General features: G+C 55.2%; 2 protein-coding genes across 4 annotated transcripts in view; both read left to right on the forward strand.

Annotated features, from left to right (window-relative positions):
• The window catches only part of PDCD6 (programmed cell death 6), a 36,784-nt gene extending 23,156 nt beyond the window's left edge, over positions 1–13,628 (forward strand). For 2 of the 3 annotated variants that reach the window (XM_033178688.1, XM_033178691.1), the window contains 4 exons: positions 3,523–3,567; positions 5,767–5,925; positions 9,968–10,077; positions 13,069–13,628. In XM_033178688.1, coding sequence (XP_033034579.1) covers positions 3,523–3,567; positions 5,767–5,925; positions 9,968–10,077; positions 13,069–13,167 — 413 coding nt within the window. In that variant the 3' untranslated portion in view covers positions 13,168–13,628. The remainder of the gene's footprint in view (positions 1–3,522; positions 3,568–5,766; positions 5,926–9,967; positions 10,078–13,068) is intronic. The other variant, XM_033178690.1, reaches the window with a different exon arrangement.
• A 6,902-nt stretch (positions 13,629–20,530) lies between these two features.
• The window catches only part of AHRR (aryl-hydrocarbon receptor repressor), a 103,937-nt gene continuing 97,976 nt past the window's right edge, over positions 20,531–26,491 (forward strand). The window contains exon 1 of the mRNA XM_033178658.1: positions 20,531–20,654. The gene's annotated coding sequence lies outside the window, so the exon portion shown is untranslated. The remainder of the gene's footprint in view (positions 20,655–26,491) is intronic.

Genomic DNA, 26,491 nt, shown 5'->3' on the forward strand with positions numbered 1-26,491 from the left:
CATTCTCCTGCCTCAGCCTCCCGAGTAGCTGGGACTACAGGCGCCCGCCACCTCGCCCGACTAGTTTTTTTTTTGTATTTTTTAGTAGAGACGGGGTTTCACAGTGTTAGCCAGGATGGTCTCGATCTCTTGACCTCGTGATCCACCCGTCTCGGCCTCCCAAAGTGCTGGGATTACAGGCTTGAGCCACCGCGCCCGGCCGGTTTTTCTTTCTTTAAGATGGAGTCTTACTCTGTCACCCAGGCTGGAGTGCAATGGCGCGATCTTGGCTCGCTGCAACCTCCACCTCCCAGGTTCAAGCGATTCTCCTGCCTCAGCCTCCTGAGTAGCTGAGAATTACAGGTGCGCGCCACCATGCCCAGCTAATTGTTGTATTTTTGGTAGAGATGGGGTTTCACCATGTTGGTCAAGCTAGTCTCAAACTCCTGACCTCATGATCTGCCTGCCTTAGCCTCCCAAAGTGCTGCGATTACAGGCGTGAGCCACCGTGTCCGGCCGGTAATTTTTTTGTTTTTTTAATCAAATACAGTTGAGGCTCTCTTGGAGATCCCATATTAAAAAGAACTGAGACAAATCAGACCTCAGAAGCAGGACAGTGCCCTGTGAAGCACATGTCTAGTCCCATCACTGTCCTTCCCTCACATGGGCCCAGGGATGTGGGTGATGGTATTTGTTGCCCCTGGTGATAGAGCAGATTTGTTCTGCCTATGTGGGAAGGGGTTAACTCAACAGGCCTGGATTGCTCAGACCCTGCACGTTCCCAGGAAGGGCCCTTGGCTGGCTCCTGGGAACTGAGCTCTTGCAGTGTTCTGGCTGATAAGAGACACTTGAGCCATGTTGCACTTCTTTGCCTGGGTAGTTGACCAACAAGGTGATGGATGCCAAACACCTGCTTTCCCTGTGGTTGGCTGGAACTTCCCTGACTGACCCCCAGGTTCAGGAGAGCCTCCCTGGTCCGCACACGGCACTAGCCGTCCCAGCTCCTTGCTGGAGGAATCCGGTGCACCCTGTGTGACTCCGCTGGGAGGGGCTCTGGAAGCACCTGGCTTCCCCAGCAGCCCTTTCCCCTGGCTGGTTTCGTCTGTACCCTTTCAAGTTGGAGGGTGGTCTCAGGGACCCCCATGCAGTCTTTCATGCTTGCTTTCGCCAGAAACTCACCTTGGCAGGGCTTCAGGGGAAGGGTTGGGATTTGGTGACAAATGACTCCATCGCCTTGGGCCAAGCACAACATCTACTTAGGTTTTCAGGCAGATGCCCAGGTATATCTAGCACCTAATGTAACTGAGGCATGAAATGTCTGTGCGCCACGATGCTTCAGCTTGTTATGGGCAGTTAGGCCTTGTGGTGGTTCTCTCTTGGTTTCTATGGAGAAGCCAGACCCCGCTGTGGTTGGCAAGGAAGGCGAGTGGAGACAGCAGGAGTGTCCATCCCTCAGCAGCCCTTTCTAGTGGAGCGGCTGCCTCTCTCTGATCCTTGATTGATCCCAGGGCAACCTCTGCTCTCCTGGGCAGTCCTTAGAATACTCCAGAAGACCCCAGTACAGCTGTCTGGTTCCTCCTGGACCCCAGCTCTCAGGAATGCACCATCTCTGCACTCTCCATGTGCCCATCCAGACGGCACCTGAGCTTCCCCATGCCTGCGCTGCAGGGTTGACATCTTGCTTGTTTTAACCTGTGTTGCTTTGGTTTAAAACTTGTTTGGCCGTGTTATTTGCTGAGATGGCCCAGGGAAGCTTCTACTTATGATCAGGACACCTCACAGTGCAGCCTTCACTTGAGGACTTAGGTCTCATCCAGGTCCACACAGTCCAGGGCCCCGGACGCAGAAGACAGAGAAGAAGCTTATGGCACGAAGACAGAGGATTGACTGCCCAGGAGGCTTCCAGGGGCTTTGGTTCCTGGGGCTTCTTGTCAGCGCTGGGTCAGAGCAGGTCACCCTCGTGTGCAGACACTAGGTTCCTGTACACAGCGGTGAAGAATGGGGGAAGACCAGATGGATTTGGGTGAGGCAGGGATGCTCCTTGGTGTTTAGAGTTTTCCTCTTTCTTTGCCTTGTGGATTCTCTGTAGCTTATCTTTGTTTTTTGTAATACTAGTTTCCAGTAATTCTGACCTTTCCAAATACCTCTCTCTATATATACCTGCCTACTCTCCCTCCAGCTACCTGTAAAGCCTACAGAAATGTATTCCTGCAGATTATCACTCTATTCAGCTTAACAGACGCTCGTGGAGTGTTGCTGTGTGTGTGCCATGGGTTCAGGGTTCAGGTGCACCTGTCTTTGCGGGAAGAGCACGGCTCACCTGCATAACTGCTGGAGGGTGGGATCTTCCAAGGGGAAGTTGGGAGGTGTTCAGGCAGAGTAAATGGATTTAACTTCTGGGCTGGGAGAACATGGTACCCCCGTGGAAGGCTCCCTGAGGAAGGAAAGGAAGGAGCTGGAGGGAGGGTATGTGTGTCTTAGGAGGGGACGCACTTCAGGTGAGAGCAGGCATGGCACTAGGAGGAGCCCCATGAGCCCAGAGTGATGACTCGTAGAGGCCTAAGGGACCGTGCCAGCAGACCCCACCGCCTGTGCTCCACCAGGAGCTTGACATTGTTCTCTGAGATCGGGGGCTGTCTCTGTGTGCTGCCCAGGACTGTGGCAATTTTGTGTATAGAAAAAAAAAAATGTGTGTCTAATACAGATGGGGTAGGAGGAGAGCCACTGGTCTTTCCTGACATTAACAATATGTTTTTAGTTCATTTTTAGTGAGTGTGGAAGTTATTGAAAGTACAGATCACTCTGAAAATAGGCTCTTGTGTGTGAAGGTCATCAGTGAATCTCACCCTCATAGTTGGCAAATGGTTGTGAGCGCTCAAGGGTATCAGATTCTACAATGAATCCAAGGATAGCACAGCCTTCCTGTTGAGTTTCAAGGAAAATCGTATAAAGCCCAGACCGTAATTTGTCAGGAATGTTTGCAGTGTGGTGATGGATGTCTTCACCGTGCTTTGGGGTGGTTGCTGAGGGAGAACGGAAGGAGGGGTCTGGTACTTGCACCTTTCGGGAGAATTAGTGTGAATGCCACAGCGACCGAGCTGTGCTCAGGTGTCTGCCGGCAGTGGTGGCCTTGACGATGGATTTTCTGAAATGGGAATTTGTGAAGTTCTCTAACAAAAGTACGTGCGAACTTCTTAACTTGGCTGGTGGCTGCATCCTTGAAAAATTCCGTGTGTAAAATGATACAGAACCATTTCTCGGTTATCTGTTAAATAAGAGTGCGCGTCCAGCCACGATGACTGTGGACGGCCATGGAGGTCTGGCAGGCCACGGAGGACTCCCGCACTCAGCAGGGTGTGACCCCACCAGGCAGTGCTTTGGCTCCTCCCAGGAGTCATGGCAGCTGACACGTCACCTGGAGTGTCTAGAAAACCACTACCCTAGAGCCTCTACTGCCTTTCCCGGGGCCTCCAGCTGTAGATCAGGAACTCAGTGTCCCAGAAAGATTTTCCTTTTACTTTAACTCCTGTTGTTTGTTTTCAGGCACGTGGACTCCCTTTAATCCAGTGACTGTCAGGTCGATCATATGTAAGTATCGGCAGACGGACCTGCTTGGGTACCCGCTTGTGTTTCCTTTGTCTGTGGGTCCGTATCACTTTCCTCCCTTCTGGAATTCCACTTAGATGAGCGTAGGCCCTTTCATCCCTCTCCCCCCGTCTCTACCTTTTCATGTCTCTCCGTGTATGTTTGCTTTATTCTCTATTCTGATTATTGTTAATGTACTGTTTAACCTGTCCTTTCAGTTTCTAATTCTAAAGATGACATATATTTAAAATTTCTAAATTATTAGTTACTTTGACATCTTATCTGGGTGTTTTTGATAGACATTGCTTATTTATTTTTGTGATTCCATCCTTTATTCAAATATTTCATATGATAGTCTTCAGTTTTAAGAACATGTTTTTATTGAAAAGTGCTAGATATTTGTGATGTGGAGTTACTTGACAGTGTGTTTGAAGTCCTTGGGAGGGTGGTCTACAGCCGATTGTTTTTCCTGCTCAAGCCCACACAGAGTAACCAACTTCCTTGATGTTTCTGTAATTTTTGTTTGTTTTGTGGGTTCATGTGTAGCCTTAATGTGAGGGTCTGCATCATTTCTTTGGGTCCAGGGTCTCCCCAGCTGTACAGGTAGCCGGGTTTTTGCTTGTTTCTTTTAAGAGATAGGGTCTCCCTGTGTTGCCCAGGTCTGGTCTGGAATTCCTGGGCTCAAGCAATCGTCCTGCCTCAGCCTCCCAAAGAGTGGGGATTACAGGTGTGCACCCCCGTGCCCAGACGGTAGCTGGGGTGGGAGCTGCAGCTCCAGGGGCAGGCAGGTGTTCAGGAGAGTCATGTTTCCATCCCTGCCCCACTTGATTTCTGGAAGGTTCCTTTGCTGGGAGGTGCGGCCCCCTTCACGCCTCTTTAATATGGAATCCCAGGTTCAGTTCTGCCTCACAGGGACCACGGCAATGTGTCTCGAGGTTTCCCAGAGCAGCTTGGGGCTCGTTCCTTCATCTCCCATCCATGCATGCGTTTTAGTCTCGTGAGGATTCCCTGAGTTCCTTGCAAAGCCCATGTGTGGTAAGGTGTCTGAGTCCTAGTGCTGGTGTAGCTGGGGGGCTTTTCCAGATGGTTGTGCCCTGCTGGTCATGCAAATGTCGCCACGTCACACTGATGGAAGGAGAGAAAACTTGCAAGCATAGTAGTGGCAGCCTTTAGTGCTAGAAAAGGTGTTGAGAGATGGGGAGCTACCTCCCCCTCAGAGAGGAAGGGCCTGGGAGCCACTCCTCTGCGGAACCCTCACCCTGGTGTGCAGCTCACCCAGCACCCTTCCCTGTTGGTGTCTGGTGCACAGTGGGTCCTGCACGCACCAGCATCGTCCACACACACCGTGCACGTCATGGAACGGTCTTGTGAAAAACAGCCCCTGGTTGCACACGGGGTTGTGGACTGTTGGGAGGAAGCATTGATGCTGTTTCTCACATGATTTTTTATCCTGTGGATTTTCATTCAATTGTAACATGTTTCCAATCAAACCAGGAGTAGTCGCATTGCAGTCCTATATTAACCTCTGTTCTTGAAAAGAGACCACGTGATTTATCGTTTTCTCTGCAGCAGTAATTCGGATTGAATTTTTCTATGGTTTTTAACCATATTGCGACTACATGTAAAGGTAGTTGTAGATTCTTTTGTATTTGGACCTGGAGTTAGACTGAAAGCAAATAGGACGTAGGCGAGGGTCTGTTTCTAATTAAAGCAGATTTTCCTGACAGGGCTGTTCCGAGCCTCCACCAGTGCCGTGGGTCCTGGAGGGTTGGAGGGTCAGCTCTGGGGAATTAGATTCGTGTTCTAGGCCGAGACCCAGGAGCCAGAGGAGCTGGGGCCACTCACCCTCCGTGCGCCTCGAAAGCTGAGTATGAAGCTCTGCTCTTCTTTCCGTCCTGGCTGCGGCCAGATTTCCTCACATATCCCATTGCACGGCCTGCCTCACAGCTGCAAGCACACCTTCTCATGGGACTTAGGGGGCCAGGGCTGGGGGACAGTCCCTCACACCCCCACCCAGGGTGAACGTGACAAGACTTTTAGGGATTTCGCCCCTATTCACAGACAGACATGCATTGCCCAGCCCCTGGTTCGTGATCAGCAGTGGGGCCCCGCCAGGCTCTGAGGGCTGAGGTCTGGTGGGAAGCCTCGAGTGAGTTTGCTGCGACTGATCTTTTGTTGCTTGACTGTTCCTCTCTGTCTCAGCCATGTTTGACCGTGAGAACAAGGCCGGCGTGAACTTCAGCGAGTTCACGGGTGTGTGGAAGTACATCACGGACTGGCAGAACGTCTTCCGCACGTACGACCGGGACAACTCCGGGATGATCGACAAGAATGAGCTGAAGCAGGCCCTTTCAGGTTTCGGTAACTCACTCATCCTGGCTTGTGTAGCATGTTTCATTTTGGAACCTAGCAGCCGTTGAGGTTTTTTCAACCTTGTTGAACTTCACTGATTGTCTAACCAGGCTGTGTAAAGTTTTTGTTGACATCATGCAGGTTCATATTTGATATTGCTCATGTCGGAAGGCGATCCTTGACACGGATACGTTTATGCAGTTTTATATCCAAAATGAGATAAGGGCTATGCAAGCCGTTCATCTTTTGTGAAGTGGAATGATGATACGAGCAAAACTGAGAATGTGGCTTTTGAAATCATTTAAAAGTGGATCCGTGAAAATACCGTGGGGCAGGGCAGCTTATATTTCATGATAGATCAAAACATGTTGAAAAGGTGACAGTCAACCTAAGAAACAGCTGTCAGTCACCAGGTCCAAACCGTGCGCCTCAGAAGGAGCGTTAGGCAGAATGCGTGCCCATTCTCAAGTGTGCTCGGCGTCTCGGCGTGTGTGTGCGCACACGTGTGCCGTGCACCTCAGAACAGCATCAGAGAGGCGGAGCACGTGATCATTCTCAAGTGTGTTCCGCAGGTGCGTACTGTGTGCATGTGTGTGCCCAACGCGTGTGCACGCACGTGTGACAGTGTGCCGTGGGTCTAGGAGTGTTGACAGAGCCTGTCCAGAGTGCATCCATAGGGCCTGTCCACGGGGCTTCCTGTGCTAGTCTCAGGTCTGAGAGGAAGCAGGGGTTTTATTTACAGAGGAACCACGGACATGTTTGGGGCCAGCCTGAGGCTCTTGGTGGCTGCACCAAGATTCTACTCCAGGCAGATTTCATCTGGCCCCTGGTGTGAAGCCACTTCCGTGATGTACTTAAAAGGCTCCTTAGAAACAGTGAGGAAAGTTCGATTCTACTTGAGTGCCTCTGAGATAACTGGAGTCTCACTCACCTAAGCAGGCCGTCTCGCCTCGTGTTTCCTCCCAGCATGCACTTTATGGCTGCCTTTCTTTCTCTCTTCTTTCTCACCTTACAAGCTTGTCCACAGAGCTGGCTGTGGACACTGGGTCTCAAGAAGCAGTTCCGAGCTGACCAGCTGCGAGCCAGGTTGGGCTGGATGGCTCTGAATTGGCACTTGGAATGCAGCTGACCTTGCTGTGTCCTTGGGTGGGGGAAGTGGAGGGAACCCTGGCCGCCTCCTCTTCCCTGGGGCAGGTACAGAAGGGCTGGGAGGGAAGGATGCCACCCTCCACAGAGCGCAGTCCTGGGGCCAGGGAGGCCAGTGCTGCCAAGTGCGGCCAGGACCACATGGACTTCGGGACCAGCCTGGAGTTATTTTCAGACAAGCAACCTCTGGTGCCAGACATCTTTTCCTAACCTTGTCAGGCCCCGGAGCTCCCTTTGCCTCGTGCCGGTGAGCACCGGTCCTCAGAATGCGCAGTGGAAGTTGCTACGGATGGTGCTCCCTGCTCTCTGAGGGCCTCTTCGTCCTGGTCTGGCTAAGGACTTCCCAGAAAACTGTGCTTCGCTGTGGTGGGAGGCACGGCTGGTCACACAACCTTCCTCGTGCCCCGGGGCGGGCAGGCCTCCTTGTGTTGCGCAGTGGCAGAACCCTTCCTGACTTCCAGGCTTTTCCTGGGGTGCGGTATCCCATCACAGCGTTTTCTCTGGTTACCCTAGCAAGTTTCCTTCTGCGTTTGGTTCTTGATGTCCAGGGCCATCTCCCACATCTTCCGTGGAAAGGGGCATTGTCATCCTTTTTGTATTTTGATGATTTCAAAAGATTTCCTATACTAATTGTTAGGAAGTTGGCCCCAGAAGCAAAAATTCTTCTTTTGTCTTGGCCCTTACGAACAAGTGTTCTGCTCTCAGGCAAAGCAGGGAGGCCGCACTGGAGCTCAGCGGCCGGCACGAGGGAATCACAGGGTGGTGGAGCCTGCGAGATTTCTCCCCAGGTGTCTCCGATGGGGACATGTGGTGGATTTTATAATCCACCCATTCGTTTTTTTAAGCCTTTGTTGTTAACATCAACTGTGTGCCACGCTCAGAGACCAGAAGTGAGAAGGTGAGGAAGGCGTCCTTCACTCGGGCACCCATCACCCGGCACCGGGCCGGCTGACTCAGCACGTGCCATTCGGTTGCTGTAAACAGCCAGTGAGATTCTCCCCTCTGGTGGGCAGTGGGTGTCTGAGAAAGGCAGTTGGGCAGAGAACAGTTCCTCCGCCGTGGCCCTTTGCCACTGTACCAGGCCCCCCCGAGCTGGGGAGAGCCCAAGGGAGCCTCATCCTGTTGAGTGGAGGCAGCTTGTTTTTCCTTGGAGGTGGAATGGATGAGATTTCCAAGGAGGTCACGGCTCTGCTTGGCTCATTCACAACATTTCAGAGAGTCCGAAAGAGGAGATTGACCTTGGAAACGGGTGTGTCGGGGGCGGGCCCAAGAGTGCTGGTCGTCTCACATGGGCTGACTTTCATTAACAGAAACTCAGAAGCAGTTGCAGTTGGGTTTTGGCTTCTCAAATAAACATTCTTCTTGTAGTTCGTTTGTTCCTCTCTCATTTTACTAGTCTGACTTTGCCTTAGTTTTCCCTTCACTGTTACTGATGACCAAGGACGCTGGAAGTTAATTCCAGAGGCAGCAGGGTTGCTCCTGATGTCTGTGCAGACTGGAATTCCTGTGCCTCTGTCAGCATCTCTGCTGTCCTTCCCCAGCCTTGGCAGGAGACCAGTAATGACCTCTGTCCCCTGTGCACCCCAGTGATGGCCTCTGTCCCCCTTGAACCCCAGTGATGGCCTCTGTCACCCATGTACACCAGTGATGGCCTCTGTCCCCTGTGCATTCCCAGACAGGAGTGTCCCTGTGGCCGTGTCCCAGGCTGTGTTCTCAGCAGGCCGGGCTCAGCCCCGGTGCAGGGGCAGGGAGTGAGGAGGTGGGAATGTAGGGACCAGAAGAAGTGGCAGCTGTTCACAACTCTGCCATCTCTTTCTGAATGTAACGGGAGGTCCTGTCTTCTCAGCTTGCAGGGAAGGAGGGTCCAAAGCAACTCCGCTGTTGCACATTTAGGGACCCCTGAACTTAAATGGCAGAATGCCGTGATCACTCTGGAAGGCACTGTGTTCATGTGTGTGTGCTTGACTCTTTATCTGTGAAGTGGCTGTTTGTGCAGGTGATTAACTGTGAGATTCAGACAGTAGGTGCACACATCCCTGCAGAGGTTCCAGCAGGACTGAAAACCAGTAAAAACAGATCGGCACCTGGATCTTGCCTCCTGAGTCAGTAAGGGTGCCGCAGTCACGAAGGCAGTGGGATTTCGAGGGAGGGAAGGGAAGGAGGCAGGCGGGGCATGCTCTCCAAAGTGCCCGAACACCCCTGCTGCCTCCACATGTCTTCAGAGCCCTCTCCCTGTGGGAGGCCTTTTTCAGGACAGGTTCGGTGAACTGGAAACGAAATCCTAGCCCTTGGTGGCCCTGCAGTGACTTGGACCTTTCCGAGGTCACCCTGCCACTGTGCCCATCAGTCCCTCATGGCAGGTGGGGCACATCCCCCAGACACTCCCATTTCTTGACATTGACACTTTGTATAACTGGAAACCTTCTGTGAAATTTTAGTTTTCAAAGCATTGTCTGGTGACAAGCAACCCAGGGCAGCGAATCATTCAGAATTTTCTTATCTAGGTTAATAAACATAACAAAATCAATAAGGACTTTGAAAGTAACTCCACTGGGTTCACGAAACTGAGTGTGGCCGTCCTATGGGGTGGTGGTTGGTGAGTGCTTCCCTGGGGTGAGTAGTTCATTCACGAGAGTGACTAATGGCAACGTCCCACCCGCTCCTCCTTCCAGGGTCATGGTCTCCAGGGGTCGCTCCATGCACTGCAGATGTGAGCTCATTACAGAACGACGTGTTCGGGAAGCGTCTCAGTTCTGAGTGCCTTTGAGTGAATTTGCACTTCTGTGCGCACCCAGCCTTGCGTTGTGTGTGTTAGAGGCTGTGGGCCTTGGGAGGGAGGGGTGGGTGTTGGCACATACCTCCTGTCTCTCCCAGCCCTCTCTGACTCCGACTTTCACTCTTCAAGGCTACCGGCTCTCTGACCAGTTCCACGACATCCTCATTCGAAAGTTCGACAGGCAGGGACGGGGGCAGATCGCCTTCGACGACTTCATCCAGGGCTGCATCGTCCTGCAGGTGACGGAGTGGCTTTGCCTGGGCTTGTGCTGGCGGTGGGAGGGGTTTGCATGCCAGCGTGATGCACCTGACCTTCAATCCAAGGAGTCAGGCTTAGGTAGAATTAGTTTTTGGAGCTTGTAAGAGGGAGTCTCATCTTTGGAGAAGTCGCTGGTTAGTGGAAGTGTAGACAAACATGTTTTCCTCCCCTTGGAAATAGCATAGAGCAGCCCATCTGGAAGACGCTATTTTTGCAGTATCCGATGGGTTAGTTACATGTATGTTCTGGTGTTTTGAATTTTTTTTTTTTTTGAGACCGAGTCTCGCTCTGTCACCCAGGCTAGAGTGCAGTGGCACGATCCCAGCTCACTCTCACCTCTGCCTCCCGGGTTCAAGCGATTCTCCTGCCTCAGCCTCCCCGGTAGCTGGGATTACAGGTGACACCCAGCTAATTTTTGTATTTTTAGTAGAGATGGGGTTTCGCCATGTTGGCCAGGCTGATCTCAAACTCCTGACCTCAGGTGATCCGCCTGCCTTAGCCTCCCAAAGTGCTAGGATTACAGGCATGGGCCCCTGTGCCTGGCCAACGATGGTGTATGTTTTGCAAAAACTTGTATTCTGAGAAAACGGGCACGTTTTCTGTTGTGGTCATCACTGTGTTCTGCCGTCTTTGTGTGTGTGAGGTCAGCTGTGGAGCCTGTGGGCACTCGGGCTGCCCTCGGTGGGGTCTCCGAGCTCTTCCTGTGCACACCAGTATCTGCAGGAGCTTGTAATGCAGCCTGACCTGCAAGGCAAGCTCTTTGGTGACGTCTCCCCTGCTGGGCTGTCTTTGAGAGCCACGGAGATGGAGAGCAGGGCTCAGGGGACCCGCCTGGGAGCTCCACACAGACCCCTGCTGCTGTGTGCAGGTGGAGATCCCGGTCTCTACCCAGGTTCCTCAAGGTCCTGCCTTGGTGGCCTCACAATTCCGTGAGAGATAGGAACAGCATGGGGTTTTTAGAAATAATGGGGAAATTTGGAAAACGTTCCCAAATTGTTTATTCTATGTAACAATTAAAATGCTATATCTGTAAAAGTGAGTTTCCTCTGATGTATGGATCCATCAGTCCCTGCTCTTCAGGGATTTGTTGGAGAACGAGGTCTGTGAACATGGAAGCCTCAAAACTCTACAGTGGGGGAGCCTTTCCTGCCCTTGCCTCTTGGGGTTCCTGCCAGGTTGGATGACACTTTTACAGTGTTCTCTGAACACTTTCAAAAAAGTGTAGGCCGGGCCTGGTGTCACATGCCTGTAATCCCAGCTACTCAGGAGGCTGAGGCAGGAGAATCACTCGACCCTAAGAGGTGAAGGTTGCAGTGAGCCAAGATCACACCACTGCACTCCAGCCTGGGTGACAGAGCCAGACACTGTCTCAAAAAAAAAAAAAGGAAAAGATGCAGTGTAAAATCTCGTTATGTACCGTGACTGAATTGCTGTAGGATTCAGATCTTCATTTGAGACTATGTTCTATAAGTTAACGTTGATCTTGTCTGAGCTTTCGGTAGCTGGAGTAACACTGGCGGCCTCATAGTGACCTCTCCGGCGCCTTCCAAGGCACATCTGCAGCAAGCGTAGCTCCTCCTGGGGGGTGCTGCCTCCCCAAGGCCTGGCTCCAGACCGCGTGGGGAGGACCTGACAGCCAGTTCCCATGCTGTCCCCACCCTTGGAGAGTGACCCTAAACACTAGACAGATGGGGAACGGGAAAGAAAAGAAAGCTGCAGACCACAAGTTAAAATTCCCTCAAAAACGTTTTGATTCATCTGCTTTTTCCAAAAGGATAAAGGCTTTTCGAAAATTATTTTTTAACAAATAATATGAACACTTTTAGAAACCCTAGAAAAACACAAAGTATTCAAAATAGAAAGAAAGAAAAATTACCCATTATTCTTTAAGGCAGCATCATCCATTGCAGGTGTTTGTGGAGTTTGGTGAGGCCGTAGCTGCTGCCAAGTCCAGGAGCCTGTGGCGTTCCTGCAGGGTGGTTTTTTTTTTTTTTTTCCTTTGAGATGGAGTCTCGCTCTGTCACTCCAGCTGGAATGTGGTGGTGTAAACACAGCCCACTGCAGCCTCGACCCCAAGTCTCAAGCGATCCTTCCACCTTGGCCTCCTGTGTAGCTGGGATCACAGGCGAGAGTCATCACACCCTGTCCACGTTCTGATATGCGAGTTTCTTCTTCCCTTGTCACATTTTCTTCTTCTTCTTTCTTCTTCTTCTTTCTTCTTCCTTCTTCTTTCTTCTTCCTTCTTCTTTCTTCTTCTTTTTTTTTTTTTTTGAGAGACCCTTGCTGTCTATCACCCAGGCCTGAGTGTGGTGATGTGAACACGGCTCACTGCAGCCTCAACCCCCAGGCTCAAGCGATCCTCACGCCTTGGCCTCCCAGAGTGCTGGGATCACAGACGAGAGTTACCATGCTGGCCTGAATCTTCCTGATATTTTACGGCTGCCCCAAGTCCATCATCTAGAAGTGGCACTTACTTAACCATCCCTGTTAGGAGGGTGTAGGCGGTCACCCTGTCTCTGCCGCTGACCTGGCCTGGACCCTCGGCTGTGAAGGAGGGGTGGGCGGGGCTGTGAAGGAGCCTGAAGCCCTCGTGATGTCACAAGATCCCCCGCTGTGTCCTGAGCTCCACATGGCCCAGGTGGCCCCACAGCAGGCGAGCCACTGGGTGGAGGGCCTCCACGGGACGGTCTTCGGGGCGAAGGAAGGGCCCAGGCCCCCAGGAGACTCAGGAGACCAGGGCCTGGGATCAGGGGCTCGGTCACGGGCTCCGCCAGGGCTGGACGTAGTGGAGCCAGCCCTGCAGCCCTGTGTTCTTCCCACTCCCACTGTCCGTGTGAACAGCTCCAGCCCCACCTGTGCCCCTCAGGAGATGACGTGTGCGCTTCTGAAATTGGGTTCCTAAATGCCTTTGTCCCAGTGCACCTTGCTCCTTCTGTTTACTATTGAGATTTAAATGCCTGTTTTCTCCCCAGAGGTTGACGGATATATTCAGACGTTATGACACGGATCAGGATGGCTGGATTCAGGTGTCGTACGAACAGTACCTGTCCATGGTCTTCAGTATCGTATGACCCTGGCCTCTCGTGAAGAGCAGCACCACATGGCAAGAGCCGAGACGCCAAAGCTCCTGCCTGTGAGGGAGTGGGGCCCAGATGCAGTGAGCTGCTGTTCTTCCTGGAGATTTTACCATGTGGGGACCCAGCTGTACATATGTGGATAAGGTGATGAATGTTTTCCAACTGTAACAGTAGCTGCATCATTATGATGCAGACATTGGATTTGGTGACTGTCTCATTGTGCCATGAGGTAAATGTAATAATGTTTGAGGCATTCTGCTTGCAAAAAAATCTATCATGTGCTTTTCTAGATGTCTCTGGTTCTATAGTGGAAATGCTTTTATTAGCCAGTAGGAATTTTAAAATAATACAGAACTTGCACAAAAGGCTTTTCATGTGCCTTACTTTTTTAAAAAGGAGTTTATTGTATTCATTGGTATATGTGACGTAAGCAATAAAGGGAATGTTAGACCTGTGGTCTGCCTTCAGCTTTTCAAATCAAACAGGTCCGAGAACCAGGCCCCATGCCCTGGTCCTACAGATAGTCACTGCGTCAGATGTGCTGGCTCGTCTGGGACCTCCCAGGGTCCTGGGCACCTTCTGGGACATTGTCCAGCCCAGCGTGCACAGCTCTGCTTGTGAAAAGCCAGAGGGACTCTCACCCTCTGTTCAAGAGGCTAAATTTCGTAAAACTGCTCTGTTTGGGTAAAGAAATCCAATTTGGTGTAGCAGGTTGCGCATTTCCATCATTAATGATTTAGCCACGCTGTCTCCGCACGTGGCCTGCAGCACGTGGCCACCCAGTGCATCCCCCTGCTCACCTCGGTCCACTGCCAGTGCTGCCCGGCCCCCTCCCTGCCTCGCTGTGCAGCGCCGGGCCCCCTGGGTTGACACTCCTGAGCCCCAGCCTCATTCTCTGGACGCTTCCCTTCCACAGTGATGCGTCTGGTTTCGGGGCTGCAGCCTCTGCTCTCAGAACGCCGGCCTCGACGCTGCTCGTTCCACACAGTTCTGCACCTCTTTTCTCTGTTTTGGTCTCTTGGGATCTGCTACCTGCTCAAATCCCTGCTTGGTGTGTTGAGGGGTGAGGGGGAGGGGGCGTGGATTCCTGGAAAAAGCCCCCAGTCTCTTAACGCTGGGCAGGTGTGTGCTGTGTGTGTGGAGGGGTGGGGGGGGGCTGGGCTGCATCTGTGCTCCAGATGAGATCTCCCCAACTGCCCACCTGCACTTGGCCTGGGGCCTCTGGATACGGATCCCTCTGGAGCAGGTGCTCCCAGCTCCCTGGGGATAGGAGGAGGAGGGATATGGGCTTGGGGGTCTGGCTGCTCCCTCTGGCTACACCGCCAATCTGTGCTGGACCCTTCTTAGGTGCCCAGGCCCCATGTGGCCCCCGGGTTGGTGTGGGGCCTGCACTGCGCTGTCCTCGTCTGCTCCTAGTTGGCTACTCTGCCGGTCGCACCACGGGCCAGGCTGCGGGGGGGTCCTTGCCCACAGCCGTCTGTGCTGCCTGTGGCCCTGTGGTCTGTCCTGCGGTCCTGGCTGGTGTGTGTGTCCCCCGGCAGCACCTGCAGCCTCGCTCCCTGCATCCCCTTGCAACCCCCACCCCTCGTGCTGGCACGTGGCCTCCCCTAGAACCTGAAGCCAGAGCTTGTGTGGAAGAAGTGGGTGGGGTATTCAAATTTCAGATTTGGGTTCTGGTGGGTGTCACTGATAAGAAACTGGGGATCTGTTGGCCTGTGCTGGCCATGGGTGGGGCCTGGCACCGTGGGTTTCCCATCTGTGGTGCCCGTGGTTAGTGGATTAGAACATCACTGGACAGGAGTCCGGGGTGTGGCAGGGTCAGGCCCAAGGTATGTGGGGCTGGGACCGACCTTGTGACCTCAGTCATGGGGATCCCAGGGCAGTCTCTGAGGATCCCCAGCCATCCACGCTGGGTGCCTCGCTAGACCTTGACACCCCAATGACTCTGCAGCAGATGACCCCAAGCTCCACTCCATGAGGTCAGCTGCCTTGCCCAGGCCCCAGGCTCCCAATTCCATGAGGTCTTCCTCACCCAGGCCCCCACGGCCAGGCGCCCAGCAGCTTCTCCCTCGTCTCACGGGCACCTGGACTCAGTGTCCAGTAGCTGCACCCACCCCACCCTGGGAGCTGCCCTCACTCCTTCTTCAGCCTCAGGCCTGTGAGGTCTCTGTGCTTGGGGTGAGGGCAGCTGCTGCGGCCACCTTGCAGCCCTCCCAGCCACATCTCCAGGCCCTTGCCCGTGCTGTCTCCCTTTGCAGTGAACAACCCCCACTCCACACCTGCAGCTTCTCTGGCCTCTGGATTCCTACCTGGGTCAGGGAAGCCTCTGCCACTCCGATGTGCTGCCAGCCCTGGTGAGACACCTGCCTCCAGGCACACGACCAACGTTTGTCCTCCATGGACGACGCGGGCCAACGGCTGATGCTGAGGCCGATGTGCTCATCCTGTGTATCAGCTGCCGGGGAAGGAATGGTGTGTGTGTGCGGTTAGCTCCATATTCCTAGAAAGCAGGCAAGGCAGGTGAGACAGACTTTTACAGAGAAAAGGTCAGACTGTGGATGAAGTTTCCTTCCTTCCGTTTCGCAGCAATGAGATGTTCCTCTGATGGAGATAAAGTGTGTGTTTCTCAGCATGTCACGTGTGTGGGACAGACGCACAGGTTTGTGGTATGCTCAGGTGTGTGGCAGATTCACAGGTGTGAGGTACGCTCAGGTGTGTGGTGCAGGGACCCTCAGCTACTCTGCACATGGCTGCCATGGGGGCTCCTGATCTGCAGGCAGACTCTGGGACGCTGCCTTGGAGAGGGGCCTCCATGAAGACTCAGGAGAAAAGCTGCTGAGAATTCGGGAGCACAAGTTCTTCAGCAGAAGGTGAGGAGGGCGGTGGGGCCGCTGCACCGCACACTGGGAGGACCAGCAGGGGCAGCACGCTGGACAAATGCATGTCAGAGTGGCCTGCTGGCAGAGAAACCCCGGATGCAGAGCCTGTGTCGGGCTGGTGGGCTGTGGCTGTTGGGAGGGACATTTCCCCGGGAGCTCCCAGCCACCAGGAGTCAAGGGGAGGCGGTGAGGAGCATCTTGGAGTGGAATTGTGGAGGGGGCTCCCCTGCTGCCCTGGTGGGAGCCACTGATACAAAACTGGGGGTCCCTGGAGGGCAGTGAACTCATGAGTTGTGGAGGGTTCTCTGTGGAGGGGGTGCCGTGCCCCCCGCCAGCCACACTGCCAGCACAGACCCCATCCTCAGGCGCCTGCAGGGAGGGCCAGTCAGCTGCACACAGCCTGGGCCACATGGGGGCAGTGCGGCTGCACCACAGAGCTCCTGGGAGCTGCTGACTGGGTGGACCTGCCAGACACAGCCATGGCGTTTATAGCTGCAGAGAGATCACAGAGAGAAGGGCCTTCACCCTTTCAGCTCTCCCTTGTCAGGCAGGCTGTGCCCTGTGACCCTTCAGAGCCTGGCTTTGGGGGTGGAGGAGGTGGACAGCTGACCAGGTGCCCGGCACAGGCCCAGCATGGTGAGGCTGGGTCGGGGAGGCCAGGCCAGTGTCGCTTAACCCCTGGTCCCAAGACCCAAGACAGCAGGACATGGGGGCACAGCCATCTCGGGGGGCCGCTACCTCCCTCTGCTCTGGGTCCTCACAGTCATCAGTGCAGACGTGGAGGTGCAGGTGCACGCCGTCCACCCTCACCTGGGGCCCCTGGCCTGTGCCTCCCCACGCTCCCTACCCTGCATCCCCCACAATCCTGTACTTCCCCCCATCCTGTATCTCCCCACTTCACCCTCCACCTTCCCCCCACCCTGCACCTCCCCACATCCTTTACCTCCCTTCCTCATCCTGCACCTCCCTCCATCCTTCACCTTCCTCCTCACCTGGCACCTCCCCCCCTCACCTCCACTTCCCCCTCTCATCCTGCACCTCCCTCTCACCCTGCACCTCCCCCCTACACCTCCCCCCATCACCCTACACCTCCCCCCATCCTTCACCTTCTCCCCTCACCCTCCACCCCCCCCCCCACCCTGCGGCAGGCAGAGAGCTGACTCCAGCGCAGTGAACTTGGAATGATGGAATGCACCTGGAAGCAGGAGCTCTGACGGGTGCCACCGTGGCCGTGCCCAGCAGGGAGCTACCTGGTGGTTTTTAACAAAAGACAAAATTCCCCAGGTCCTTCTCTGTCCTCCAGGAGAAAGTGGCGTGGGAGAGGGAACCCAAGCATGACCAGGGCTGCCCACGGGACTCCCTGTGAGGCATCAACGCTGGGAGCCACAGCTGTCGTGGGGAACCCGGGAAACCTAGCCGCCTTCAGACAGAGAGCCACAGGCGCCTGCGCCGGGTCCTGGCCCGGCCTGAGGGGTCCACATACCCCTGTCTGCCTCTGAGGTCAGGGCCCTGGGGTCCTGGCCTAGTCTGCCTGTGGGAGACAAAGGTGTGGCCAGGAGAGGACAGGAGGGGGCAGTCGCAGTCACCACTCCTGGAGGCCCATGAAGAGCAGCTTTGCCCCCACACTTCTGGGAAGCCAACTTGGGCGTGTTTGGGAGGGGCCTGGTGCTGCAGCCAGCCGTGGGCACCTGCCTTGTGGCCGTCCACTGGGGGCCGAGTCCAGCTCAGATGGCTCTGGGGACCCGCTGCACCCATGACTCCTTTGTGGGTGTACCCAGAGCTGGGGGTGGCTCCTTGGAGGCTTCCAGTCCTGCTCCAGCTGCCATCCCTGCCAGGTGTTAGTCCCTCTGGTTCAGAGTCCCAGGAGGACCAGTGGCCCAGGAGAAAGGGGTGTGGCTCCAGCTGCTGGGAGTGTGGGTGGGAGCCAGAGGGCTCAATGACAGTGGGGACGGCAAGTCCTGACTGGAGGGAGGAGACCTCCTGAACAGGGTCCCCAGCACAGAGGCAGAAAGGAGACTCTGTGAGTGGGGGTGTCAGCTGCATCTGGACCTTCGTAGTGGGGAGGCAGGCACGCCTGACAGCCCATCTGACCGGGAAGCTGCTCAGGGATCCCCCATTGTGCGGGTGGGGTGCCCAGAGACTCCAGGACTCCACGTGGGGCTCTGCCTGCTGGACCCTGAGACTTTAGGGGCAGTGCCTCCCACAGCAGGGTCATCCTCTTTCTGCACAGTCCCACTGGCTACCCCAGGTCCTGCAGTGACCTGAGACTCTGGGGACAAGCACAGGGGACAGGAGGGCGTGGACAGCCTGTGCCGGTCGAGGGCAGTGGGAGGGAAGGAGGAGCCGTTTCCTTCTGCACTCAGGAAATAGAGTAACAAAGTGTCTCATTCCAGTTCGTTCTGGTGGGACAGGGTAGTTGGAAGGGAACCCGTGCTTGCCCTGAGGCATGCGGGCGCCGTCTTCCCACGCAGGGGACTCACCATCATCACATTCTGCCCACAGGTTCTTATTTTAACATCACAAAGGTACAATGTGCTGCTTGCAAAATTTTACAGAAATTGTAGACTTTTTAAAAAGTAAAAAGAAATTAAAGTTCACCTGTAACCTCACAGTTATCCAACTACACATTTCCTGTGCATAATTCACTTTACAAAAATTGGATCAAGATACAACTAATGATTTTTTAAAATACAGCAATATAGTTGCACATGGTTCCATATCAAAAAATAAATGTGTGCACCCAGGGCTCCTGGCTGTCCCAGTGGCACAGTGGCTCATGTCTGTAATCCCAACACTTTGGCAAGCCAAGGCGGGTGGATCACCTGAGGTCAGGAGTTCGAGACCAGCCTGGCCAAGATGGCAAAACCACATCTCTACTTAAAAAAAAAAAAAAAAATTAGCCGAGAAAACAATTAGCTGAGTATGGTGGCGTGTACCTGCGATCCCAGCTACTTGGGAGGCTGAGGCACGAGAATCGCTTGAGCCCTGGAGGCAGAGGTTGCAGTAAGCTGCGATGGTACCACTGCTCTCAGGCCTGGGTGACAGAGCAAGACTCTGTGTCAAAAAAAGCCCATTTACTCAGCCCACATTTTTGAGCCCCCGCTATTAGACAGGAACCAGAGGTGAGCAGAGCCGACCTGGTGACCCCGGGGGACAGAGCGGGAGAACGCAGCAGTTCCGGGCTGCCCTGCAGGAGCTACAGCCTGGGAGGGGCGGTGGCCACTTGGGGGCAGGGTGGGCTTCTCAGCTGCGCCCGCCCAACCTTGGGAGCTGTGTCTGGGAAAGAGACTTCTCCTGAGCCGACAGCAGACAGAGAGTGCGAAGTCCCCAAGGCCCGCACGCCTTACTCGGAGAACAGCAGGAGGCGCGGGGCGGGTTGGGGGCGTCAGGGAGACGGGGTTTCACTGAGCCTGGGGCGCGCCAGTGGCAGCCTCGGCCGCGCTGCTGAAAACCGACTGTGCGGGAGGGGGCGGGCGCGGTTGGCCGGGCTGGGATGAGGAGCGCGGATGCTGAGGAGCGGACTCCAGGGACCACCGAGCGAGCGGCCGGGAAAGAAGGAGGGGCGGACGGCCCCATGGCCGGCCCCAGCGAGAGCGCGAACGGGTGGAAGCCGGCCAGAGTCTGTGGAGACGTCAGGGTGCGAGGCCAGGCTGAGGGTGTCCCCAGGGATCCCCTGAGGGTACAGGGAATTCAGCCAGGGCCTGCGCGCCGGGACGGAGGACTAGAGGGGGCCAAGGACCACCGGGAAGGGGAGGGAGAAGGCGCAGCCCGAGGTAGGAGGGACCGGCGGGCGCTCAGAGGGCGCGGGGTGAGCCCTGGGCACCTGCAGGGAGGACCCGGCTCTCGGCCGCGTGGTCCCAGGTGCCGACCGGCGGGGTGGGCGGGGCAGGGGCGCCCAGGGCCGCGCACCTGCCGCGTGGGACCCTGAAAAGTCCAGGACGAGGAACTTCGCACGGGCGACCCTGCGGTGCCTGGCGCGCGTCCGCTTCCTGGGAAGCTCAGGATCCAAAAGTATCTTAATATTCTCTATGATTCGCAAAAACCATGACTCCTTTTACATTTTCGAAACGACCTCATGGGGCAGGCGAGGGGGACTCGCTCTCCTCACTTTACCTGTTCGGGTCTGCACCACCCGGCTCTAGGGCCAGCGGCTCAGCAGAGCCCGCGGCGAGCGCTGGGGAGGGAACGGGGGCGCGGGGAGAACCTGGGGGGCCCTGGTCGCACACAGACCCCAGGGGGAACGCAGGGCCTAGAGGGGCGCAGGGCGTGACCCCCACCTCGGGGCACGGAGACTCCGGGGCATCACTGGGACGCCAAGGGCGCAGGGCGGACCCCAGGGGAACCGGATGGCGTCTCGGGTTCGCTAGGGCAGCTGGGGCAGCCGGACCCCAGACAGCCGGACCCGCGGGCGCCCTCTGCCGCCTCCCGGCCCTGGGTGCTGCGGGGCGGGGCGGGGCGGGCGGCTCGCGTGCCGGGGTGGGGCAGTCCCTGGAGCCGCCGCGGGTCCCCGGGATGCGAGCGCCGGCACCCGCCGCCACAGCTCCTGGCCAGAGCGCGCTGCCCCGCGGGTGCGCCTGAGCCTCCGCGCCCCGCCGGCCCCGGGTAAGTGTCCTGGGCGCCCCCGCCGGGCCCCGCCGCGTGCCGGCCGCAGTGGAGACGGGATGCGCTCCCGGGTGTGGGGCTGAGGGGCGGGCGCCGGCGTCGGGACCCTCCTCACGCCGCATCCTGGCGTCGTCAGGCCCGGCTGCCCCGGGACGGGGCGGACACTCTGGGGTGCGGCTGGCGGGTCTCACTTAAAACTCGGACCTTGGAGGGAGCCGCGGCGCGTCCTCGGTTCGTGGTCCTCAGCGTCCCCTCGGGAGGGTTCTGAGCCCTCACTCCCGGGCGTTCCGTGCGGGCCGCGCTCCCTGGGGCTGGGTGGGTGCGGGCGGCGGAGCCGGGCCCCGCTGTGGGGCCGAGGGCGCCGGGCCCGGGGGTCTCACCCCTGGGAAGGGCCCATGTTCGGGCTTGGTTTCAGTAGCGCCTAGACATTTGTTCACTGAAGTCTCATTTTGAGCGGCCAGAATTCCCAACCGGGTGCCCTGAGAGCGCGATGCGGAGCCTGAGTCGATGCTGGGACCCCTATTGGGAGGGGTCGCCACGGGCGCCTGACTGGCAGGGGCCACCCTCTGACCTTTTCTGGGAGGCCAGAGGCCTTGTGCAGACGCGTCCACCGGCCTGTCCCACCGGCCTGTCCCGCTGGGGCCTCCGGGATGTCAAGGGCAGGCAGGGAGGGGCTTCCTCCCTGGACCTCGGTGCGGTCGCACAGCCTCTGTCTGCGGGGTTCTTGCAGAAGGGTGTGTGTGTGCGCGCATCCTCCAAACGCCACCCCCACGGGCCTCACAGCCGCCCTGGCCTGGCAACTGTCACCCATTTTACGAATGAGGACATCGAGGCAGGTCACTCATCCAGCCTCTCAGAGCAAGTGACCGGTGGCGTCTGGACTCGGGCCGACTGTGTCATATCCATCCCGCACAAAGCCGGGGCTCGACGCGGCCCCAGAGTCGCTAAAAAGCCATGAGTAACAAGAGCTGGAGAACAACATAGGATGCTGACCGGGTGGACACCGCCGCCTGGGGAGCGGCTTTTATTTTTGTTTTCTTACTTATCTGTATTTTCTAAAATGAACAGATATGAGTTTTACCACAGGAGAAAGATTCTTATAAAAATTCAGATTTCTCAGAGAAATGCTGTCAGCTCACAGCCTGGTGGGGTTGGGAGGCCCACAGATGGCCCTAGCCGACCCCTCTGTCCCGTGTGGGACCTGCCTGTGAGCAGCACCCAGGAGTCTGTCCAGGCTCCACCCGTGGTCCCCAGCTAAGCCCCTGACTGCGGTGGTAGGGTCCTCCCGTCCCCCAATTGCCTATAAGGCGTCTTTGACCCGTGTCCCCGGTGGAGAAGAACGCTGCCATCAGGAGGCCGGGGACACCTGAGTCTTGCCTCACAGGGCCATTTCTGTGGGGAGTTTGGTTCAGTCCGAAGGAGGCTCCATCTGGTGAGGTGAGTTCATGAGTATTTTGTAAAATGGGACAACTTATTGCGATAGCATCCATCCTCCTGAATTTAGGCTACATAGGGCAAGAACTGAGACATACTTCCCTGCCACCCCCTCGCATCTCCACCAGGAGGGCCAGGAAGTTCAGATATGCTCCGGTGACCACCTGAACACCATGAGGCTCTTCCCTGAAGTATTATCAGCAACTATTTCTCAAACTACTTTATCTTGATCCTTGTGCCAAATTATTTATTTCCTGCAACTGTGAGGCCTCCTCCTTCATGTGGCCTGGTGTTCCTGGGAGCAGGCCTTGTGATCGGAGGGAGACGGCTTGTTGCTCAACAGGGTCTTCCCAGCTCGTTCACCCGTGCTGGGTGCTGAGACGCTGGGGGAAGGGCAGGCAGCTGTGGTTCTAGCCATCGTCATTTGCAATGCAGTTGGAGAGATGCGACTGGGTGGCCCTGACCAGTGTTAAGTGGTTAATACGACACAGAAGTGGGAAAGCACCATGTGGTCTGGGGTGATCAGGCATTGAACGAGACTCAACGGAGCTCCTTGAGGAGGAGAGTCGCCTCACAGACAGGCAGGAATGAATAGGCTGATCTGGCAGGGGCTGATGACTTGGGTAGGAAAGACTTGGAAGCCCTGAAACATCTTGCCTAACTCGTTCTTTCTCTCTCTTTCTTTCTCTCTCTTTCTTTTTCTTTCTTTTCTTCCTTCTTTCTCTCTCTCTTTCCCTCTTTCTTCCTTTCTTTCTTCCTTTCTTTTTTTTTGAGACAGAGTCTTGTTTTGTCACCCAGGCTGGAGTGCAATGGCACCTTCTTGGCTCACTGCAACCTCTGCCTCCCGGGTTCAAGCAATTCTCCTGCCTCAGTCTCCCAAGTAGCTGGGACTACAGGTGTGTGCCACCACATCCGGCTAATTTTTGTATCTTTAGTAGAGATAGGTTTCACTATTTTGGCCAGGCTGGTCTCGAACTCCTGACGTCGTGATCTCCCCGCTTTGGCCTCCCAAAGTGCTGGGATTACAGGCGTGAGTCAGCGTGCTCAGCTGCCTATAGCTGTTTCAATGCGATGAATTATAGCCAAAGGTGCTTCGGCTTGGAAATTTTTTTTTTAATAAAAATATATTCATTTATATATATAAAAAAACTGAGGCACAAACAAAAACCTGAAACTGGGCCCAGCACCTTGGGAGGCTGAGGTGGGCGGGTCACCTGAGGTCGGGAGTTCAAGACCAGCCTGACCAACATGGAGAAACCCTGTCTCTACTAAAAAAAATACAAAAATTAGCCAGGTGTGGTGGTGCATGCCTGTAATCCCAGCTACTTGGGAGGCTGAGGCAGGAGAATTGCGTGAACCTGGGAGGTGGAGGTTGAGGTGAGCCAAAGTTGCACCACTGCACTCCAGCCTGGGCAACAAAAGTGAAACTGTCACAAAAAACAAAAACGAAATTGGTTATTCGGGGGTCACTGACTGTGGGGAGGAGGCAGGCAGGCCGCTCCTTGGATTTCCTCTGGGCCCCTCCCCTACACCACCCACAGGGAATATTTATCAGCTCCTGGTGATTTTTACCAGAACTCTTGATTTTAGGGCCTTTCCAGCACTGAGCTGGAGACACCCAGGAGAACGTGGCTCTGCCCGGGCATTGCAGAGCGAGTAGTCACTGGTGTGTGAGGCTAAGGAGGGCAACGAGGCTTCCGTCTCAGTTCTGGCTACTCGGAAGGGAGCTTGGGATGTTGGAGACAAGAAGGATCTGCACTAGCCCCACCTCCGACAACATCCCCTGCCCGCCCTTCATCTTCCCAGCTGTCCTGCCACCCCCCGACCCGCTCCTGCCCTGTGGCTCTGCACTCATTTGGGGACGAGGGTTAGTTAGGCTGGTGGTGCCAGGGCTCAGGGTCTTCTGGGGCTGGTGTAGGTCACCCTATCCCCTTCACCTTCCTTGATCTCAAGGGTTGGTCGAGTGGGTTTGCTCTATGCCCGGCCCGCCTTGGGGTGCTGGGAACTGTCCCTGGTCTATTCTCCCCACCAGGCTGGGGCCAGGCTTGGGTGCGGCTTGGGAGTTTCCTGTTTGAGTTGAAAGGCCTTGCAGTTCTGATGGGATGGCCTTGCACGCTGGCCTCCAGCCACCAAGTGCCCAACCTGGTTTCTCGGAGAAGTGCACTGGGCCAGACACGTGGCCATGACGGAGAGGAGCCTGGGCATCCCACACCACCTCGAGGGGAGGGTCGGACCCTTCCGAAGCATCCATCCCACCCGCCCACACCGCCTCCACCCACCCACAGGCATCTGTCCCTGCTCCAATCTGCCATTTGCTTGCTTTCTTAACATTCCAGAGATTTTGCTTATATTTATTTGTAAATTTGTGTTCTATGTGTTACGTGGTGTTTGTTTTTTGTTTCTTTTTTTTTTTTTTTTTTCTTGAGATGGAGTCTAGCTCTTGTTGCCCAGGCTGGAGTGCAGTGGCACGATCTTGGCTTACTGCTACCTCCGCTTCCTGGGTTCAAGCGATTCTCCTGCCTCAGCCTCCTGAGTAGCTGAGATTACAGGCACCCGCCACCACGCCTGGCTAATTTTTGTATTTTTAGTAGAGATGGGGTTTCACTATGTTGGCCAGGCTGGTCTGGAATTCCCGACCTCAGGTGATTCGCTGCCTCAGCCTCCCTAAGTGCTGGGATTACAGGCGTGAGCCACCGCAGCCAGCCTCTATGTGTTTTCTTGTTGAGGCAAAATGCGTATAATATCAAATTAACTGTTTAAAAGTGAAGAGTTCAGGGGCATTTAGTACATTGACAAAGTTGTGTAGCCACCACCTCTCTCTAGCTCCAAAACATCTTCATCACCTCTGGCAGTGCCCACCCACCAACCAGTCACTCCCCAGTCCCCGCTCCCAGGTCCTGGCTGCCATGAACCTTTTTCTTTTTTTTTTTTTTTTTTTTTTGGAGACGGAGTCTCACTCTGTCACCCAGGCTGGAGTGCAGTGGCCGGATCTCAGCTCACTGCAAGCTCCGCCTCCCGGGTTTACGCCATTCTCCTGCCTCAGCCTCCCGAGTAGCTGGGACTACAGGCGCCCGCCGCCTCGCCCGGCTAGTTTTTTGTATTTTTTTTTTTTTTTTTTTTTAGTAGAGACGGGGTTTCACAGTGTTAGCCAGGATGGTCTCGATCTCCTGACCTCGTGATCCGCCCGCCTCGGCCTCCCAAAGTGCTGGGATTACAGGCTTGAGCCACCGCGCCCGGCCCATGAACCTTTTTATCTGAGTTTGCCTACTCTGGGTATATCATGCAATGGGGTCAGCGTGTGGCCTTCTGTGTCCGGCTTCTTTCACGCAGTGCAACGTTTTCAGGGTCCCTCCACGTGGCAGCATGTGCCAAGGCTTCCTTCCTTTTCACAGCTGAATAATATTTCATCATATGAAGATGCCACGTTCTGTTTACTGGTCCCTCAGTTGATGGACATTTAGGTTGTTTACATTTTTTGGCTACTGTGAATTATGATGGGCATTTGTGTGCAGGTTTCTGTTAGAACAAATGCTTTTACTTCTGTTAGGTATGTACCTAGGAGTGGAGTTACTGGATCATATAGTGATTCTGTGTTTAACTTTTTGAGGAAACGCCACACTTTTCCACAGCAGTTGCACCATTTTACATTTTCACCAGCAATGCACCAGAAGCAGTTCCAATTTCTCCATAGCCCCACTGACACTTACGTTCCATTTTTTTTTTTTTTTTTTTTTTTTTTTTTTTTTTTGAGACGGAGTCTCGCTCTGTCGCCCGGGCTGGAGTGCACTGGCCGGATCTCAGCTCACTGCAAGCTCCGCCTCCCGGGTTCAGGCCATTCTCCTGCCTCAGCTTCCCGAATAGCTGGGACTACAGGCGCCCGCCACCTCGCCCGGCTAGATTTTTGTATTTTTTAGTAGAGACGGGGTTTCACCGGGTTAGCCAGAATGGTCTCGATCTCCTGACCTCGTGATCCGCCCGTCTCGGCCTCCCAAAGTGCTGGGATTACAAGCTTGAGCCACCGCGCCCGGCCGACGTTCCATTTTTAAAAAATGATAGCTGGCCCAGCGCGGTGGTTCATGCCTGTAATTCCAGCACTTTGGGAGGCTGAGGCAAGTGGATCACCTGAGGTCAGGAGTTCGAGACCTGCCTGACCAATATGGTGAAACCTCATCTCTACCAAAAATACAAAAATTAGCAGGGCGTGGTGGCACGTGCCTATAGTCCCAGCTACTCGGGAGGCCGAGGCAGGAGAATCTCTTGAACCCAGGAGGTGGAGGTTGCACTAAGCTGAGATTGAGCCATTGCACTCCAGCCTTGGCAACAGAGCGAGACTGTCTAAAAAAAAAAAAAGACATAGCCATCCTAGTGGTATGAAATGGTATTGAATTTTGGATTTTTGTTTG

The sequence above is a fragment of the Trachypithecus francoisi genome, unplaced genomic scaffold (assembly GCF_009764315.1).
Source record: "Trachypithecus francoisi isolate TF-2019V2 unplaced genomic scaffold, Tfra_2.0 Lachesis_group2, whole genome shotgun sequence".
NCBI lineage: Eukaryota > Metazoa > Chordata > Mammalia > Primates > Cercopithecidae > Trachypithecus > Trachypithecus francoisi.